General features: G+C 46.4%; 1 protein-coding gene and 1 long non-coding RNA gene across 3 annotated transcripts in view; both read right to left on the bottom strand.

Moving 5' to 3' along the window:
* The window catches only part of RCL1 (RNA terminal phosphate cyclase like 1), an 89,072-nt gene that overhangs the window by 29,616 nt on the left and 41,089 nt on the right, over nucleotides 1-18,367 (bottom strand). For both annotated transcript variants that reach the window (XM_051846120.2, XM_002708109.5), the window contains exons 3-5: nucleotides 13,879-14,054; nucleotides 8,649-8,723; nucleotides 7,578-7,702 (exon numbers count right to left, since the gene is read on the bottom strand). In XM_051846120.2, coding sequence (XP_051702080.1) covers nucleotides 7,578-7,702; nucleotides 8,649-8,723; nucleotides 13,879-14,054 — 376 coding nt within the window. The remainder of the gene's footprint in view (nucleotides 1-7,577; nucleotides 7,703-8,648; nucleotides 8,724-13,878; nucleotides 14,055-18,367) is intronic.
* Nucleotides 412-934, bottom strand: LOC138844281 (uncharacterized). The gene is made up of 2 exons (XR_011379848.1): nucleotides 856-934; nucleotides 412-474 (listed from the first exon to the last, which is right to left on the bottom strand). It is a non-coding gene; the product is annotated as an uncharacterized lncRNA (long non-coding RNA).

The following is an 18,367-nucleotide window of genomic DNA, read 5'->3' as shown; positions in this document are numbered from 1 at the left end:
CCTTAGTATTATTATTATTAAAGGTTGAAAAAAAATCCAAACAAGTCAGGCTCCCTTTGGGGTACAATACCAGAAGAACTTTCCATTCCCTTGTCATTCCCATTGCCGTAAATAATAAGCCAAAACAGACATTACACAGGTGTTGACCTGGGCCAAGAGCAATCCCACCTCCCGGCATGTTGAGAAGGGAAGCAGAAAAAGTTTGGTGACTGCTATTTATAAAGACTCAAACAGGTGTTTCTATCCTAAAGAGCCTACTCTGTTATTTAAGAACCACTCCATCTGTGGATGATGCAGACCCCTCACATCTTCTACCTTATGGTCAAAATACTGACAATCAGCACTTCTTCATCAGAGAACCCAGAAAAGAAAGGAGAAATATATTAGTAACTCCAGTGAAAAGGCCAGTGCTTGAGAAAGTGGAGACTATTATCAAAAATTAGACTTGACAACAGAGATGGGCTCTCCCCAATCCTATAGGTCAAAGAAAAAGGAAATACATACTGAGCACTTTCCACATGCAAAGGACAATGAAGAGCTGGCTGCATATGTGAGAACAAAGCAGAAACAAAATGAGCAGAGACTGCAAGGAACTGACATGGCACCTGGTATCCCCCTGCGCCCTGTCCCAGACACTCCACTAAAAGATCCATCTCCCTCACACAACCCAAGTCACCTCTGCTGCTCAGTGAGCTCACCCTCGGCCTGGCACCATCACGCCCTCCATGCTCCCAAACTATTCAAATCCTTCACCCCGAACCGCCTTTCCTCGTTCTTCCAGCCCACAGGTCCCTGACTCTCCTGCAGCCTGGAGCCAGCACCCAGCTGTGGCCACCATGTATCCTCTTCACGTACACACATTGGGTTCTCGCTTCTCAGTGAGCCCGCACGCTCCACAAGGACAGAGGCTTCCCTTCCGTATCCCTCACAACTCTCTAATACACTACATTTGTACTCAGAAATGCTCAATAAATATTTGACTTGACTCAAAGGACAAACCTGGAGTGAGGAAAGAGCAAAGAGGGATTTTTCAATACACACACAGAGCCCAGTGACATCACCACCTCGCCTGTGCAGAACATACTTTTGACCACAAGCAGCTCAGACAAACAGCCCTGGGTCTCCTACCCTTTGGACTGAGAGGGCGCTGTCCTTCTGAGGCCTGAGGCTGCCCACTCTCTCCAGGAGGGCAAGGGACATGTCACTTGCCTAACATGAAATCCCACAGCATTTGCAGCTCCCCAGATCCCCTCACATATATTATGACCTTACCTATGCTCACAGCAACCCTGTGGCAAGGGCCTTAATACCCAGCTCCAGGGCATACAGAAGGAGAACCATGACACAGAACCAAGACACACATTCACTCTAAAATACATCTTCTTCCTCCTACAGCTCCAAAGACAAGAAAAGCATGAGGGTAATGGATTAATTCAGGGCCAAGGGAAGACAATTCTAAAATTCGACCAGTGAAATGAAGAAGGCAAAGGCGCATCAAGGCCAGTGACAGCCAGAGTTACCTGGAGCTATCTGGCTGGGCAGGGAAGCCCTGCTGAAGAATGGTTAAGAGCCAACTTCTGGAGTCCAAGTCCCGTATGACAACAGTCTGGGTTAAGTGTGCTAATTTCTCTGTGCTTCAAATTCACCAGAAAAGGAGGATAACCATAATACTTTCCCTTCCCTCAAATGAAATACTGCATGTAAATCTACCTGGGGTGTGGCAGCAGCCCAGCAAGCATCAGCTATTGCTTGTCCTATTATTACTTCAAGATTCAAATCCTAAAACACAGATTACCTGAGCATCTGAGGAAAGCTACGGATCCTCTCCCAAGAAACATATGTGAGCACACAACTCTGCAGAAAACGTCAGAGCTTTCTGAACCTCCTAAAGTCTACTGATAAACACCACAGAGAGGATCAACACCCAAGAGAGACCAGTTCATAACTATAGTTCTTATGGGACTCCAGCTTTTGCCCTCCCTGGTGTTCAAGGTTGGAAAGCCAAGGCACGCATTGGGGTAGGAGGTGTGGTGAGTGTACGTAAAAGAGAAAGAAAGAAAGAGACACTTTCAAAGGGCCTTCCCTACAGTCAAGGAAAGGAAACCAGATCATCCCACAAATATCAACTCAGTACCCTCTTCTGCCTCTACCCCTGCATCTTTATTTTTTGTTATGTACCAAATCCTGAGTGTTGGTACAGCACCGCGAAACTGAAAAACAGAGTGCTCCCTTTTCCCACGCCACACCTGGCTGGGGAGAACGAGCATGGGTGGTATCCAAGGTAACCACTGCCATGTCCCAGCAGCTCCTTCCGAGGCCCTGACAATCGTCATCACCATGTAGAAAGCAAGTGGCCAAAGATGCACTTTGGGGGCAATCCAGTCAAAACCACAAATGCACACAAGACAGCAGGACTGGTTCTCCCAATGGCAGACCTCTGACGGGAAATACAGCCTCCAAGTTCAGTCCAACCAGTCAGCCAGCCTCACAAGGAAAAAAACACAAAATCAAATATAGCCCTTTCTGAAGGCAGCTCTTTTTCCCCAGGCTCCAAAAGCTGGCAAGGAAAGCGATAATTCAAACCCACATTCCTTTGAGGTGTTTGTTAATCGGGCAGCTTTGCAGCCCAGAGGCTGGAAAGGTTTACAGACCGGAGTCTGAGCAAGGGTTGGGCACCCATTTTCCCGGGGTTAGGGGGGAACCTCTACCAGACACTGATGGATCCAGGGTGATGCAAGGGTCTCATCCTCTGCCACAAGGAAAGAGAAGACTCAGCACCTCACAAGTCACGTTCCTGCTCAGCTTCCACAGAGAAGAAGTTCAAAGAACACTAAGGGGGAAGCCAGGCAGGAACAAAGCTACACCCAAAGTGCCCGGGGCATCGTGGCTCTTGTCACTTTTATGCTCCCCCTGTAAAACCCAGGAACCTTCAGCACTTCCCAGCGGCAGCATCAAATACTCCCAATACAGAAACTACAGAGGCACCAGGAATGATGGCCTCTATGAAATCCAGTGAGACAGTGTCAACACATAGAGCACACTGCTGGGAATCACAGGTCCAGGCCAGAGAGACTGGGCTCAGAGCAGTCGTAAGCAAACACACCCCAGAGGGAAAATACCTGAACCAGTCCTGAAAGTGTGTACCATTTCACATGCAAGCAACAGTATAAAACAAAAAACAACTCAATGGCATCATCAGAGTTGGATGTGAGGTCCCTTATACACTGGAATACGAAGTGCTTGTGAACAAGAATGAGATTAATCCCCAAGTAACTGACATGGATCAAGAAGAAAAGGCAAATTTGGGCATCTTCTTACTTTGTGGGGTTTTAAAAACTTTTTTATTTATCTATTTTCATTGTTTCAAAGGCACAGAGACAGAGAGAGAACCAACTACTGGTTCATTCTCCAAATGAGTCAGGCCACTGAACCCAGATTCCTACTTCTGTCAGCATGAATACAGCAGCTGCTAAATGATCACTCATACATGGGCCCAGTGCCTCCACTGCACATCTCCTGCCTCTGCTAATCTTCCATGCACCTCTGTGCAGTAGGTGTAACAGGCCCCATGACAAGGGAGTCAGTCAAAGCTTGGGGCCGAAGTGCTACCATCAGTGAGTGACACAGCCTCTATCCATGTCGCTCTAGGAGCCAGGATTTTCAACACCTTACTACTTGGCTTCCTCAGTTTCCCTTTCTCCTACTTAAGCCTCCTTGTCCAAACTACAAACACTCAAATTGTTATTACCCTTTTAAAAGAAAGGGGAGGGGGGAGTCTTCTGCATTCTTTTTTTTTTTTTTTTTTTTTTTTTTGACAGGCAGAGTTAGACAGTGAGAGAGAGAGAGAGAGCGAGTGAGACAGAGAGAAAGGTCTTCCTTCCACTGGTTCACCCCCCAAATGGCTGCTATGGCCAGTGTGCTACACCAATCCGAAGCCAGGAGCCAGGTGCTTCCTCCTGGTCTCCCATACAGATGCAGAGCCCAAGCACTTGGGCCATCCTCCACTGCACTCCCGGGCCACAGCAGAGGGCTGGACTGGAAGAGGAGCAACCAGGACAGAATCCAGCGCCCTGACGGGGACTAGAACCTGGGGTGCCGGTGCCGCAGGTAGAGGATTAGCCTAGTGAGCCACGGCGCCGGCCATCTGCATTCTATTTTCATCAGGTTATCCCCTCATCTGTTTCCTTCTCCATATTAAGATTCTGGGAAGTGTCCCCCTGCCCCCTGCCCCATGGCCCTCCACTCCATGCCATAATCCCAAAGTGGCCACTTGGGTTCCACACCGCTGCTCTCCAGGAAGAGCTCTTCCCAAGGCACCAGAGGCACCTGCTTCTGAGCCCCTCAGTTCCTCCCCTCCCTAATGCTGGCTCCTCTGGCCTTCAAGGTGCTGGCCTGGGTTCCTAGGAGGCAGTATGCTCGTTCTGCTCCTCCCTGACCTCTGACTTGCCCTGGGCATTCTGGTTTGCAAGGCCTCCCTCAGGGTTCCACTCTCCTTTCTGTATTCTACATGCTAATCATGCATTACCAGTCCTCACCTCACCCTGAGTTACAGCCCTGACTTTCTCATTTCCATACTAGACCTATCTTACTAGACATGAATGATCCTTAAACCCCATAAGTATAAAACTGGACCTATCTGTGTAGCTACTGTTAGGGCAAACCTCTCTACCCAGGGGCTTCAGTGAGCCACCAACATCACCCACAGAGTCTCCATTTTCCACCACACACCAAGGAGATCCCTGCATCTTACCCTTTCTAACTCTTGTGCTTCCCTGTCCTCCAACCGCCACCTCCCACCTCACTATCTCTCAATAGGGCACAACAATTCCTTGTTCCTTTGCCTCTAAGAAGCTGCTGTTATGATTTTTTAAACCTGTACTTTCTAAAACCCCTACCATAAGAAAGAAGCATAGCACCAGAACTGTCCTCCTAATGCACAAATTCCCTCTCCAGATGAAAATCGCTAACTCTGAATAAGACAACCACCTCCACAAAGGCTTCAGCCCCTTGGCGGCTCTGCCACATTATGCCCCATGTTCTACCATCAAATGCTGCTGACAACATGAAACCTGGCAGGCCACACCATCTGTCACTCCACAGGACCACTGTAAACAGTAGGCACTTTCTATCAGAAGTAATCCTCCTTTACTTTTACTTAAACAAGTCTCTAGTCTCCAAAACTAAGGTTAAATGCCCTCTTCTTTCTTTAGGCAAAAACAGAGGTTAAAAGCCTAGACTTTGGAGGTGGTGCTTTGGCATAGTGGGTAAAGCCGCTGCCTGCAAAGCTGGCATCCCATTTGGATGCCAGTTCGAGTCCCAGCTACTCCACTTCCAATCCAGTTCTTTGCTATGGCCTGAAAAGCAGTGGAAGATGGCCCAAGTCCTTGGGTCCCTGCACCTGCGTGGGAGACCCAGAAGAAGCTCCTGGCTCCTGGCTTGAGATCAGCTGAGCTCCGGCTATTGCAGCCATTTGGGGAGTGGACCAGCGGACGGGAAACCTCTCTCTCTGCCTCTGCCTCTCTATATCTCTGCCTTTCAAATAAAATAAATAAATTTTTTAAAAAAGCCTAGACTTCACGGTAATACAGACAGAGTTCAAATCCCAGTTCTGTCATTATCAGCAGTGTGAAATTATTAGCAAATTCTTTAACCTTTTAAAAGCCTTATTTCCCCACCTGCAAAATAAGATGTAAGCAAAATCGGGAGTGAATCTGGAGCTGGCACTGTAGCATAGGGAGTGAAGCCGCCACCTGCAGTGCTGACATCCCATATGGGCACCGGTTCAAGTCCCAGCTATTCCACTTCCAATCCAGCTCTTTGCTATGGGCTAGGAAAGCAGTAGAGGATGGCCCAGGTCCTTAGGCCCCTGCACCCACGTGGGAGACCTGGACAAAGCTCCTGGCTCTTGGCTTTGGATCAGCACAACTCCAACCGTTATGGCCATTTGGAGAGTGAACCAATAGATGGAAGATAACTCTCTCCCTCGCTCCATCTCTGCTTCTGCTTCTTTGTAACTCTGCCTTTCAAATAAATAAATAAATAAATCTTAATAAAAAAAAAAAAAGTGAATCTAAGGCTTAAAAGTAAGGTATCTAGGGGCCAGCATTGAGGCAAAGAGGATTAATCTACTGCCTGAAATCCAGGCAAGTCTCAGCTGCTCAATTTCCAATCCCACTCCCGCTGATGTGCCTGGAAAAGCAGAGGAAGATGGCCCCAGTACTTGGGCCCCTGCACTCCTGTGGGAGAATCCAATGGAGTCCAGGCTCCTGCCTTCAACTTGACACAGCCCCGTCCACTGCAGCCATTTGGGGCATAAACCTCAAGTAATTATCAGTGTACATACAGAGCAAGCACTGAATAAGAAGTAGACATTGTGTTCACCCTCCAATGGCCGCCACGGCCGGCGTGCTGCGGCCGGCACACCACGCTGATCCAAAGCCAGGAGCCAGGTGTTTCTCCTGGTCTCCCATGCGGGTGCAGGGCCCAAGCACTTGGGCCATCCTCCACTGCACTCCCGGGCCACAGCAGAGAGCTGGACTGGAAGAGGAGCAACCGGGACAGAATCCGGCACCCCGACAGGGACTAGAACCCGGTGTACTGGTGCTGCAGGCGGAGGATTAGCCTATTGAGCCGTGGCGCCAGCCAAAAAAAATTTATTTTATGTATTTGAAAGACAGAGTTACAGAGAGGTAGAGACAGAGAGAGGTCTTGCATCTGCTGATTCATTCCCCAGATGGCCGCAAAGGCCTGAGCTGCGCCAACCCAAAGATAGAAGCCAAGAGCTTCTTCCAGGTCTCCCATGTGGGTGCAGGGGCCCAAGGACTTGGGCCATCTTGTATTGCTATCCCAGGCTATAGCAGAGAGCTGGATTGGAAGAGAAGTAGCCGGGATAGAACATGACTATATGGGATGCCAGCATTGCAGGCCAGGGCTTTAACCCACTGCAACACAGCACCGGCCCCGCAATGCCTGCTTTCAGTGCTGGCCTTCCCACTTCCTATCTAGCTTCCTACTAATGTGCACTCTGGAAGGCAGGTGATGGCTCAAGTGCTTGGGTCCCTGCCACCCACATGGGAAATCCAAATTGAGTTTCTGGTTCCAAGCTTTGGCCTGGCCCAGACCTAGCTGTTAAAAGCATTTAGGGAGTGGACCAGTAGAAGGAAAATTTCTCTCGTCTGTGTCTCTGCCTTTCCTTTCAAATAAAATGAAAATTTAGAAACTAAAGAAGTGTATGTGTGCATATTTTTTTTTTCCCACTGGAAAATGAACTCTTCTGAGGGAGGGATTGTGGTGAATTCCTGGCCCCCAAACCAAAGCCCTTGGAAGGATATTTCACACAGGAAAGCCATGTGCTTATGTACATTACCAAAAAAACAATTAGGGCATCAACCAATCTAATCATGGTGAGGCAGATAATAGTGCAGCACTTCTCAGTCAATAACTACATTTCACTATGAAGTCTTTCCCAAGACTGTTGTCTAAAATGCAAATAACTCTGGAAAGAAGTAAAGCTTTCTGTAATTTTTATCACAGTCAGGCAAGAAAAACTAATAAACCTCACCAAAAGCAAAGGATACGCCATCCCTCTGATACGTTTGATTTTTCCCGGATCCGTGAGCTGGATGGGCTTCAAGACCTTCCTCACGGGACAGGAGAAAAGCACCTCACCACCTCCTCCAGGAGGCATTCCCCGCCGCACAATCTGCACAGAAGGTGAGAAAAGTGAGCCGAGGGCACAGCAAGGCAGTGGATTACCTGGATGCCCAGTCCGTGAAGGTGTATACCAATGGGCCGGACAGTCCTTTCATCTTCAACCTGCCAATCCTGCAACACCAGCAGCACCCCCTGCTAGCTCCTAGAGGGCAGCCCATGGTGTGTCAGAAAGAGCAGTGGACTTAAAACCAGAGTCAAACACAAAGTGGAATGCTAAGTGGCTCCACCCATCTATATCACCCTGGGCAGGTTCCTTCACCACTAGGACCTGTTTCTGTACTCTAAAATGGGGAACTGGTCTCATTCATCAGCTGATCCCATTTCTTAACCATCAGCAACCTCTTCTTTCTTCCTATGTCAGTAATTCACCCATCAAAACTCTATACTATTAAAGAAAAATAAGGTTTTTCCCCTGCTTAGCAATATTAATCTACAATGCAGAGATGTTAAATGGCTTAAGATAACTCAGTGTTCCTGCAATGGACTAGTATAATTCCTTTTGACAGTAAATGAACAGATGCTTGAGTTACTTGTAGGTTATGGACATACTGAAAAATTCTCAAAGGCATCCTGGGTTAGACCAGAGAAGCTATAGTGCCAGAATACCTGCTGCTCTCATTAACTATACAGACAGAGCTGGTAGGAGAAATAAAGGAGTTAATACTAGTATATATACCATAGCCCCTACTACAAAGTGAGTACAAACATCAATGTCACTACTGTCATCACTAAAGGGCCCCTTTCACCTGAAATAAAGTTTCTTTGGGAAAAATAAAAAATATTAAAAAAATAAATAAAATAAAGGGCCCCTTTTAGTTCGAAGTCTGAAGTGTGTGGCTCATGAGTCCTGTAGATAGATGTTCTGATAAGTAGTCACACACACACACACAGAGTTACACTGCTCTTCCAACAAGTTGCAATTCATACAGTCTTACCTTAAGCTCAAATGATTCACCATCAATCCCAAACTGTTTCAGTAGGGGAAGTGCCGTTGCCTTAAGAACATCAACCTGTGAAATTATTCCACGGAGGAAAAAAAAATGTTCATTAGCCTGTGGCAGTTAGGAAGAGTCCAAAGCAGATGAGGCTTAGCAACCTGTATATGATGGAGTCTGGTGAAGAGGGATGCTGGCTTACAACTGAGAGTGTGGGCTGCCTCTAACCCTGCTGTGACTTTGTAAGCCACTGAGCTTCTGTGGGCCTGGCCGTGCTCACGTACAGCATGGAGACCTTCAACTACCTGCCAGCCATTGTGCTTACCACATGCATCATGCAAAAAGCATGGAGAAACTTACAACAAACTGGATCTCACTATAAAAGGAACTATCAGCCTTTTTTATAAAACTTTTCCAATATGGTTGCTTATGGCTTAGAGCTGGTAGAACTCTAAGTCAATGGCTAAGCTAAGAATTCAAATGTAGGTGGTTATTCTACCTTGGAGTGTGAAGTAGTGAAGAATAATAGCCTCGGGGTGGGGGAAAAAAAAAAGAATAATAGCCTCAAGCATTACAAACCCCAAAATGCGATGACAACAACATCCACAGTTATGAAGACTTTGCCAAGCACTGCCATGATCTCTCTTTTCAGAGATGCTGGGGGTCTCTTCTTTCTCATTTGGGGATTCCTCATAGGCCATCAAGATGACATCCAAAACACAACCACCTAGCGAGCCAGTAAATGTTGCCTTATTTGTCTCATGGGGCAAGAGACATTCCCTTCTTGGCCAGAGAGTGTGGAAGTCAACCCTGTCAGGAGACAGTGAGGGCAGACCCAGTACAGGCAGGGAGTGTAAGGAAAAGTCCTAGTCGTGCCTCAGCTCTACTTAGCTGCCTGGCCTCAGTCAAGAAAGTCACAACTGCCTGAATGCCCTTGTCTCTAAGATGAAGGCCTCAAGTCTGGGTATCTCCAAGTTTCCACCAATTCAAATAAGGTTTGATAACAAAAAAAAAAAAAAAAAAAAAAAAAAAAAAAAAAACAGCTTCCAACTAAATATTCTGATATCAGTAAATCAACCAGAGGTAGAAATGACCTGTGAGGTATAGGAAGATATTCGGAATGCACCAGCCAGAACAGGGGCAGTAACTAAGAAAACCCACTAAAGATTAACTAATTCCAATTAAGTAGTAAAGTTAAACACACTTAAAAATACAGTTGGGGCTGGGGTTGTAGTCTAGCAGGCTGGGCTGCCGCCTGCAACACTGGCATTCCCACACGGTCGTCTGTTCAAGTCCCAGCTACTCTACTTCCAATCCAGCTCTCCCATAAGGCACCTGGAAAGATAACAGCGGATGGCCCAAGTACTTGAGCCCCTGCCACCAACCTGGAACTCCCAGATGGCATGGCCCAGCCCTAGCTGTCGCAGACATTTGGGGAGTGACCAGCAGATGGAAGAGCTCTCTTTCTCTATTTCTGCCTTTCAAATATATAAACTTTAAAAAAAAAATACTTAATACAGTCATGTATCACTTAACAAAAGGGATCCATTCTAAGAAATGCATTAGACCATTTCACTGTGCAGACATCATGGAATATACTTACATAAACCTACATCGTACTACACCAAAGCTATAAGGCACAGTCTACTGCTTACATATTTTATTTTTAATTTTAGACTTCTTGTTAAAAACCGAGAGACAAGCAGGCACCGCGGCTCAATAGGCTAATCCTCCGCCTGCGGCACTGGCACACTGGGTTCTAGTCCTGGTCGGGGCGCCAGATTCTGTCCCATCCTGGTTGCCCCTCTTCCAGTCCAGCTCTCTGCTGTGGCCCGGGAGTGCAGTGGAGGATGGCCCAAGTGCTTGGGCCCTGCACCCCATGGGAGACCAGGAGAAGTACCTGGCTCCTGGCTTCGGATCAGCTCGGTGCGCCGGCTGCAGCACACTGGCCACAGCGGCCATTGGAGGGTGAAACAAGGGAAAAAGAAGATCTTTCTCTCTCTCTCTCTCTCTCACTGTCTACTTGTCAAAAAAAAAAAAAAAAAGAGAGAGAGAGAGAGAGAGAGAGAGACAAACAGCCTAGGCCTACACACAATTGGGATCATCATGAATATCCCTATCTTCTACTACCATCCACATCCTGACCCACTGGGCAGCCTTCAGACACAGTGACCCACATGGGGCTGTCCTCGCCTAAGATAACAACACTGGTTTCTGACATCTCCTGAAGGACCTGACCATGGCTGTTTTACAGTAAACTTTTTTTTAGTAAGTGGAAGGAGTTAACAAAAACATAGATAGTAAATACATAAAGAGCTGGCATTGGTATAATGGGTTAAGCTGCCACTTGCAACACCAGCATCCTATACGGGAGGCACTTCAAGTCCTGGCTGCTCCACTTTTGATCCGGCTCCCTGCTAATGAGCCTCAGAAAACAGCAGAAGATGGCCCAAGTCCTTGGGCTCCTACATCCATGTGGGAAACCAGGATGAAGCTCCTGGCTCTTGGCTTCAGCCTGGCCCCGCCCTTGCTGTTGCAGCCATAGGTGAGTGAACCAGCAGATAGACGATCTCCCTCTCTCTCTTTCTCTTTCTGTATATCGGCCTTTCAAATAAGTAAAAAAAAAAATCTTTTTTTTTAAATAGTTAAATACATAAACTGACACAGTTGTCTGTCATTATCAAGTGCTGTGTACTCTACATAACTGCAATGCAATGCTACACTTTTATACAACTGGCAGAGTAGTATGATTTACTTACACCAGCATCACTACAAACTTGTGAGTACTGTGTTGCACTGACGTTATGATAGATACAACATCATGAAACAATCAGAATTTTTCAGCTCTATTACAAAACCTTATGCAGGCTGGCGCCGTGGCTCACTAGGCTAATCCTCCGCCTTGTGGCGCCGGCACACCGGGTTCTAGTCCCGGTCGGGGCGCCGGATTCTGTCCCGGTTGCCCCTCTTCCAGGCCAGCTCTCTGCTGTGGCCAGGGAGTGCAGTGGAGGATGGCCCAAGTGCTTGGGCCCTGCACCCCATGGGAGACCAGGAGAAGCACCTGGCTCCTGCCTTTGGATCAGCGCAGTGCGCTGGCCGCAGCGTGCTGGCCGTGGCGGCCATTGGAGGGTGAACCAACGGCAAAGGAAGACCTTTCTCTCTGTTGTCTCTCTCTCTCACTGTCCACTCTGCCTATAAAAAAAAAAAAAAAAAAAAAAAAAGTCACCTCCAAAACTCAGGTTGAAATTTAACTGCCACTAAAAAGGTACTAAAAGATGAAGCCTTTAAGAAGTGATTTGGTCATGTCTCCACCCTTATGAACGGATTAAAGTCATTGTCACTGGAGTGGGTCGGTTTGGCCCAACTTCTCTCTGTGTCTCACAACAGGGTGCCTCCTTTATGTTATGATGCACAAGAAAGGCCTGTTGGTGCCATAGTCTTGGATTTCCATATCAGTATGAAACAAATGTCTGTTCTTTATAAATTACTCAGTCTCAGGTGTTTTGTTATAATAATGCGAAACAGACCAAGATACCACACTACTCAGCCTTTTGCTTGCACCTCTCTATCAGGCCCCAGGGGTATTTAGCCTTGTAGTCCTTAGCTATACTGATCATATGTACCTCCATGAGACTGAAGGCTGTTGGAGGGCACAACCACTCCTGGTATTCATCCTTGTATGAAGAGAATGGATGTGGACATAAACAGATGAGGAAACCACATAGAAAGAGAAAGCTGCAGGCTGAAGAAGTTACTCTTTATCCAAAATTAATTGTATTTATTTAACCTGGGTGGGGCTATGTACCAACCGACATCATTTTAGTCATGCAGCTGGCAAAAAGCAGATGATCCTGTAGCATGTGAAAACAGATTTGTTTATAACAATCTGCATAACAGGATTAGGCACCACCTTCTGGAGAATTCATCATCTGATCTTTATTACGGTTAATGTTTAAAACTTTTCTAATATTGCCAATGAGAACAGCTATTAAGAGTATTATAAATTATGGAAAAAGAGAGTACTAATTGGACATACAGCACTAAAGTCCTAAGTATACCGCAGGACCCTTCCCCATCGTCTGAGGTGTCTTAGCCCCTTGTAATCTAAAAGAGTAGAGCCCCCTCTCATACTTGTACCAAAGGGCCCATTTCCTAGCATCTCCCAGAAACTGCAGGAAAAGAGCAAGCACTTAAATTTGTTTAAAATTCTAAACAGCTTATACAACATACATTTACAACTAAGGATTTCAGATCTTGCACTGTATTTGGCATTCTAGGAAAAGAGTTTATACAACTGAATTTCGAAGAATTGAGAAATACATTTTTAACTGCCTAAGAACATACCAACCATGGTTATCCTCTAGCTGGTATCTTAGTGAATACTAGCAGTCTCCACTTCAGGGCTCACTGCACAAGCAGTTGGTCTTCACCAGTTAGGAAAGCTACACACTTCACCTTCGGTCTCAGAAGCTGCAGAATGGTCACAGCCTTTGTCCATAGCAGGACTTCAAGGCCATCAGCTTTAAGACACAGTTTGGATAACAGGGCATACAAAAGCAGAGAATCCTTTCCTCAATGTAAGATGTCCAAGGTTGGCACTAAGACGGCTGTGGTGATCACTGTGAAAACTTTAGCTGGATGTTGAACCATTCTCTCCATATAAATACACGCAGGAAAACTGACATGCTTAATAAGAAGCCTGCTAGAACCAACAAACTATCAGAGCTCATACATTCCTTCTCTGCACTTAGGCCTTTTTACTAAATCTGCAAACTCTTCTCCGATGAAGGAAATTCTTCAGCGTAGGCCAGAAGCCTGCATAAGTCAGGATCATGTTGTGGTAATGCCAAGAGGATATTATGTCCTGGTCTGCTGCCCTCCAGCTTCACCTATCACATAACCTTCTAAAAACATCACTCTCACACACTTCAATCAACAAAGTCATACTTCATGTCAACTGCAATGAGACTCTAAGCATCTGTTTCGAAGGTTCTTACACAACAACGATAGGCACCTGGATGAATATTAACAATTGTCCTGACCCTGAGGATTACAATGAGTCTGGGTTCATCTGCCTCCTGAAGTGGATTAACCTATAAATCTCAAAGCACATAACAAAGATATAATTCAAAATAAAACAGTGCTTTATGAGGAACTTTTTTTTGTTCAGAAATCAGGCGGCGAAAGAGACAAAATGCAACTGACACCATGGCTTGTACTCAATACTCACCGAGGGGTCCACCTGGTCATTGGTCACTCCCCGCAGAATTATTTTTAGTGGATGCTTCATGAATGGAGCCAGGCAAAGAAGACTCTCCAGGTAATAGCCAATGCCGCGGAGCACGCTGCAGTCATGTTCCAGGGACCCACCATATAGGAGGCCAGGCTGGTAATACAAGGTTGTTCCTGGAGTCAGGGGAAAAAGAGCCACTCTCAGCAGGAAAAACACTAAGTGTCACAAAGGCAATGAAGGCAGTGAGTCCCAAGGGGAAAATGTAACAAGGGTATCTAAGGGAATTCAAAATGCCATTCCTGAGAGTCCATACTTCACTGTAAATGCTGACTCATGACTGTCAAGCCTTTGAAACAATAATAAACTGTGAGTGTAATTTAATAAACAGTAATAAATTAAACCCCTCCCTAAGCCACCCAAGTTGCCAAGTCATGGCAGGGCCCAGGGAAGAGCTCCTCATAAGCACCCTAGCTTCCCAAGGGCACACCAAGACTGCACCAACTGTAGGTTTTAAATGACATTCTTAGGAGCCAGTGCTGTGGAATAATGGGTAAAGCTGCCACCTGCAGTGCCAGCATCCCATAAGGGCACCAGTTTGAGTCCTGGCTGCTCCACTTCCGATCCAGCTCTCTGCTATGGCCTGGAAAAGCAGTGGAAGATGGCCCAAGTCCTTGGACCCCTGCACCCACGTGGGAGACCCAGAGGAGGCTCCTCTTCAGAATGGTACAGCTCTGGCTGTTGCAGCCATCTGGGGAGTAAGCCAGCAGATGGAAGACTTTGTCTTTTTCTCTATCTTCCTCTGCCTCTCTGTTATTCTGCCTTTCAAATAAATAAATAAATCCTAAAAAAAAAAAGTTCTTAAATCATCCCACTGGGATCAGCCTCCCCTGGGTCCCCTGAAGTAAGAGTCTTCAGGTATCTCATAAAGTAAGATGCCTAGAAAAGGCAAGTATCTAAGGCATTCAATGACATTCACAGCAGCTGTTTTAACATTAATGAACAGAAACAACCAAAGCATTTTAAGGCATTAGTAGAAGCTCTTTATTATCTTTACTTACTTTCTTAATACTCACCCAAAAATTTTATGGGATTGACACATCAGAAAATGAACAAAGTTAAATACCCTAAACGACATTGGGGGACTGGGAGGAAACAACTAGATGAAAGGTGAACAAGGTAATTTGGCTGCTCAAAATCTTTTGCAAAGATGTGGCCATTTGGAGAGTAAACTAGTGAATGGAAAGTTTTTCTCTTTAGTTTCAAAGATAGCTGAATAGGTAAAAGATATGCTGATTTTGAGGAGGGGAAGATGACAGAAAAAAAGTAGACGAAATGTATTCCCAGAGGAGAAGTGGAAATTCTACAGAAAGAAGAGAGATGCCATGGAGCAGCCTGGAAAGAGCAGACACACAGCAGCGAGTGGGACACGACACACAATTCCAGCAGCCAGGGTTTGAAGGAGATGCTAGCTTCTGAGAGCAAGGTGAGAGCAGACTATGGCAGCCCATGTCACTGGTAATACTGCATGAAGAAGAACCTCGTGGACCACACTAACAAGATCCCTAGCAGCGGGCACGATGCCTACCTAACCTAGAAAAGAGCCGGAGAAGCACCTGGCTCCTGGCTTTGGATCAGCGCAGTGCGCCGGCCGCAGCGACCATTGGAGATGAATCAACGGTAAAGAAAGACCTTTCTCTCTTTCTCTGTCTACTCTGCCTGTCAAGAGGAGAGGAGAGGAGAGGAGAGGGGAGGGGAGGGGAGGGAAGGGGAGGGGAGGAGAGGAGAGGGGAGGGGAGGAGAGGGGAGGGGAGAGGAGGGGAGGGGCGAGGCGAGGGGAGGGGAGGGGGGGGGAGGGGGGAGGCGGGGAGAGGCGGGGAGAGGCAAGGAGAGGCGGGGAGAGGCAAGGAGAGGCGGGGAGAGGCAGGGAGAGGCGGGGAGAGGTGGGGAGAGGTGGGGAGAGGCGAGGAGAGGCCAGGACATTTTAAAAGAGGGGGGAAATCTGTGTTTCCGACTGACTTTGAGTCTGGCTGAGAGGGCTGACAGGGGGCTGGGTACCCACTTAGGACTGTGGGGTACTCCCATCCTCTCAACCTATCACAGGCTCTGGGGCTCAATGGACAAGGTAGAGTACCCAGAGGCAGCTGGTTTTGTTCTCTCAGTGGATGGGTCAGGCTCGCAGGACTGATAGGGGATCCTCTGTACCCTGTGACTGTGGGAGCCTTTGCATGCTATGACTGTGGGAATTCTGTGTCTACACGATAGGGCATAGGGTGTAGCTGGGTCTCTGCCCAATCATTGTGTCTAGCATCAGAGACTCAGAGCTCTCTGATTGCCTGGGGTAGGTCACAGCAGAGTGTTTCACGTTCATGCTGAGGACTATTCAGATTGTCTCTGTGGTTCAGGCGCCAGCATGGGTCAGGGTTGTACCCACTCTGGGCTCACCCCAGGCATTGATCACCTTGGAAGAGAGGAGGTGAGACTGTGATTATGCTAACAGGCATCAACATACCCTACCCTTGATTACAACAAAGGAGATCTGCCATGTCCAACTTTAGTGTCACCTAGATTCTCATCTCACCCTTGTGCACTGACCAGAGCTCCCTGACCCACCCAGACCATGCCTCTGGGTATTCACTGAAGGAGCAGACACTCCACTAAGCCACAGAGGCATAGTTCAAAGACAGAACACATCAGAATAGAAAACCAACAAGTACTTCCATAAACGCCTAAAAATAAACACAGAAATATTAGAAACAAGAATAAGGAAGACAACATTTGGGGAGTAAACCAAGAAATGGAAGATCCTTCTCCTCTCTCTGCCTTTGCCTCTCCCTCTCTGTAACTCTTTCAAATAAATAAATAAATCATAAAAAATAAAAATAAAAAAGCTGGAAGCATTTCCACTAAGATCCAGAAGCAGACAAGGATGCCCACTTTAACCATTGCTATTCAATATGGTTCTAGAACTTCTAGCCAGAGCAATTAGGCAAGAAAAAGAAGTCAAACAGATACAAATTGGAAAGGAGGAAGACAAATTATCCTTGTTTGCATGACATGATTAAATATAGAGGGGGAACCAAAAGACTCCATTAAGAGACTATTGGAGGGACTGGTGCTGTGTCATAGTGGGTAAAGCTGCCACCTGCAGTGCCAGCATCCAGTATGGGCACTGGTTCAAGTTCCAGCCACTCCACTTCTGATCCAGCTCTCTCCTATGGCCTGAGAAAGCAGCAGAAGATGGCCCTAGTGCTTGGGCCCCTGTACCCACATGGAAGACTCAGAGGAAGCTCCTAGTTCCTGGCTTCAGATTGGCCCAGCTCCACTGATTGTGGCCAATTAGGGAATGAACCAGCAGATGGCAGATCTCTCTTTGCCTCTGCCCCTTTGTAACTCCACCTTTCAAATAAATAAATAAATCTTTAAAAAAAAAAGGGGGGGGGGGGAGACTATTGGAACTTGTAAGAGTTTGGCTAAGTGGCAGGATATAAAATTAACACCCAAAAATCAATAGCCTTTGTATACACAGACAATGCCAATGTCATGGTTGAGAAAGAACTTCTAGGATCAGTTCCATTCACAATAGCTCCAAAAAATTTAAATACCTTGGAATAAATTTAACCAAGGATGTCAACGATCTCTACAATGAAAATAACAAAACATTAAAGAAAGAAACAGAACACACAAAAAAATGGAAAAATCTCCCATGTTCATCGATTGGAACAATCAATATCATCAAAATGTCCATACCAGCAAAAGCAGTTTACAGAGTCAATGCAATCCCAATGAAAATACCAACAGCATTCTTCTCAGATCTGGAAAAAACAATGCTAAAATTCATAGGGAAACACAAGAGACACCGATCAGCCAAAACAATTTTAAACAACAAAAACAAAGCCAGAGGAATCACAAAACCAAATTTCAAGACAAACTACAGGGCAGTTATTATTAAAACAGCCTGGTACTGGCACAAAAATAGACATGTAGACTAATTGAACTGAATAAAAACTCCAGAAATCAATCCACAAATCCACAATCAACTATTCTTGGACAAAGGCATTAAAATCAGTCCCTGGAACAAGGACAGTCTCTTCAACAAATGATGTTGGAAAAACTGAATTTCCACATGCACAAGTATGAAACAAGTCCCCTACTGTACAACTCACACAATCTATTCAAAATGGATTAAAGACCTAAATCTGCAACCGATACCATCAAATTGTTAGACAACATTGGGAAACCATACAAGACATTGGCATAGGCAGAGTTCTTTTTTTTTTTTTTTTTGACAGGCAGAGTGGACAGTGAGAGAGAGAGAGACAGAGAGAAAGGTCTTCCTTTTGCCGTTGGTTCACCCTCCAATGGCCTCCGCGGCCGGCGCGCTGCGGCCAGCGCACCGCGCTGATCCGATGGCAGGAGCCAGGAGCCAGGTGCTTTTCCTGGTCTCCCATGGGGTGCAGGGCCCAAGCACCTGGGCCATCCTCCACTG

This window comes from Oryctolagus cuniculus, chromosome 1, assembly GCF_964237555.1.
Source record: "Oryctolagus cuniculus chromosome 1, mOryCun1.1, whole genome shotgun sequence".
In the NCBI taxonomy this organism is placed as follows: Eukaryota; Metazoa; Chordata; class Mammalia; order Lagomorpha; family Leporidae; genus Oryctolagus; species Oryctolagus cuniculus.
The sequence above is the reverse complement of the archived record's forward strand: the minus strand, read 5'-3'. Positions and strand labels throughout refer to the sequence as shown.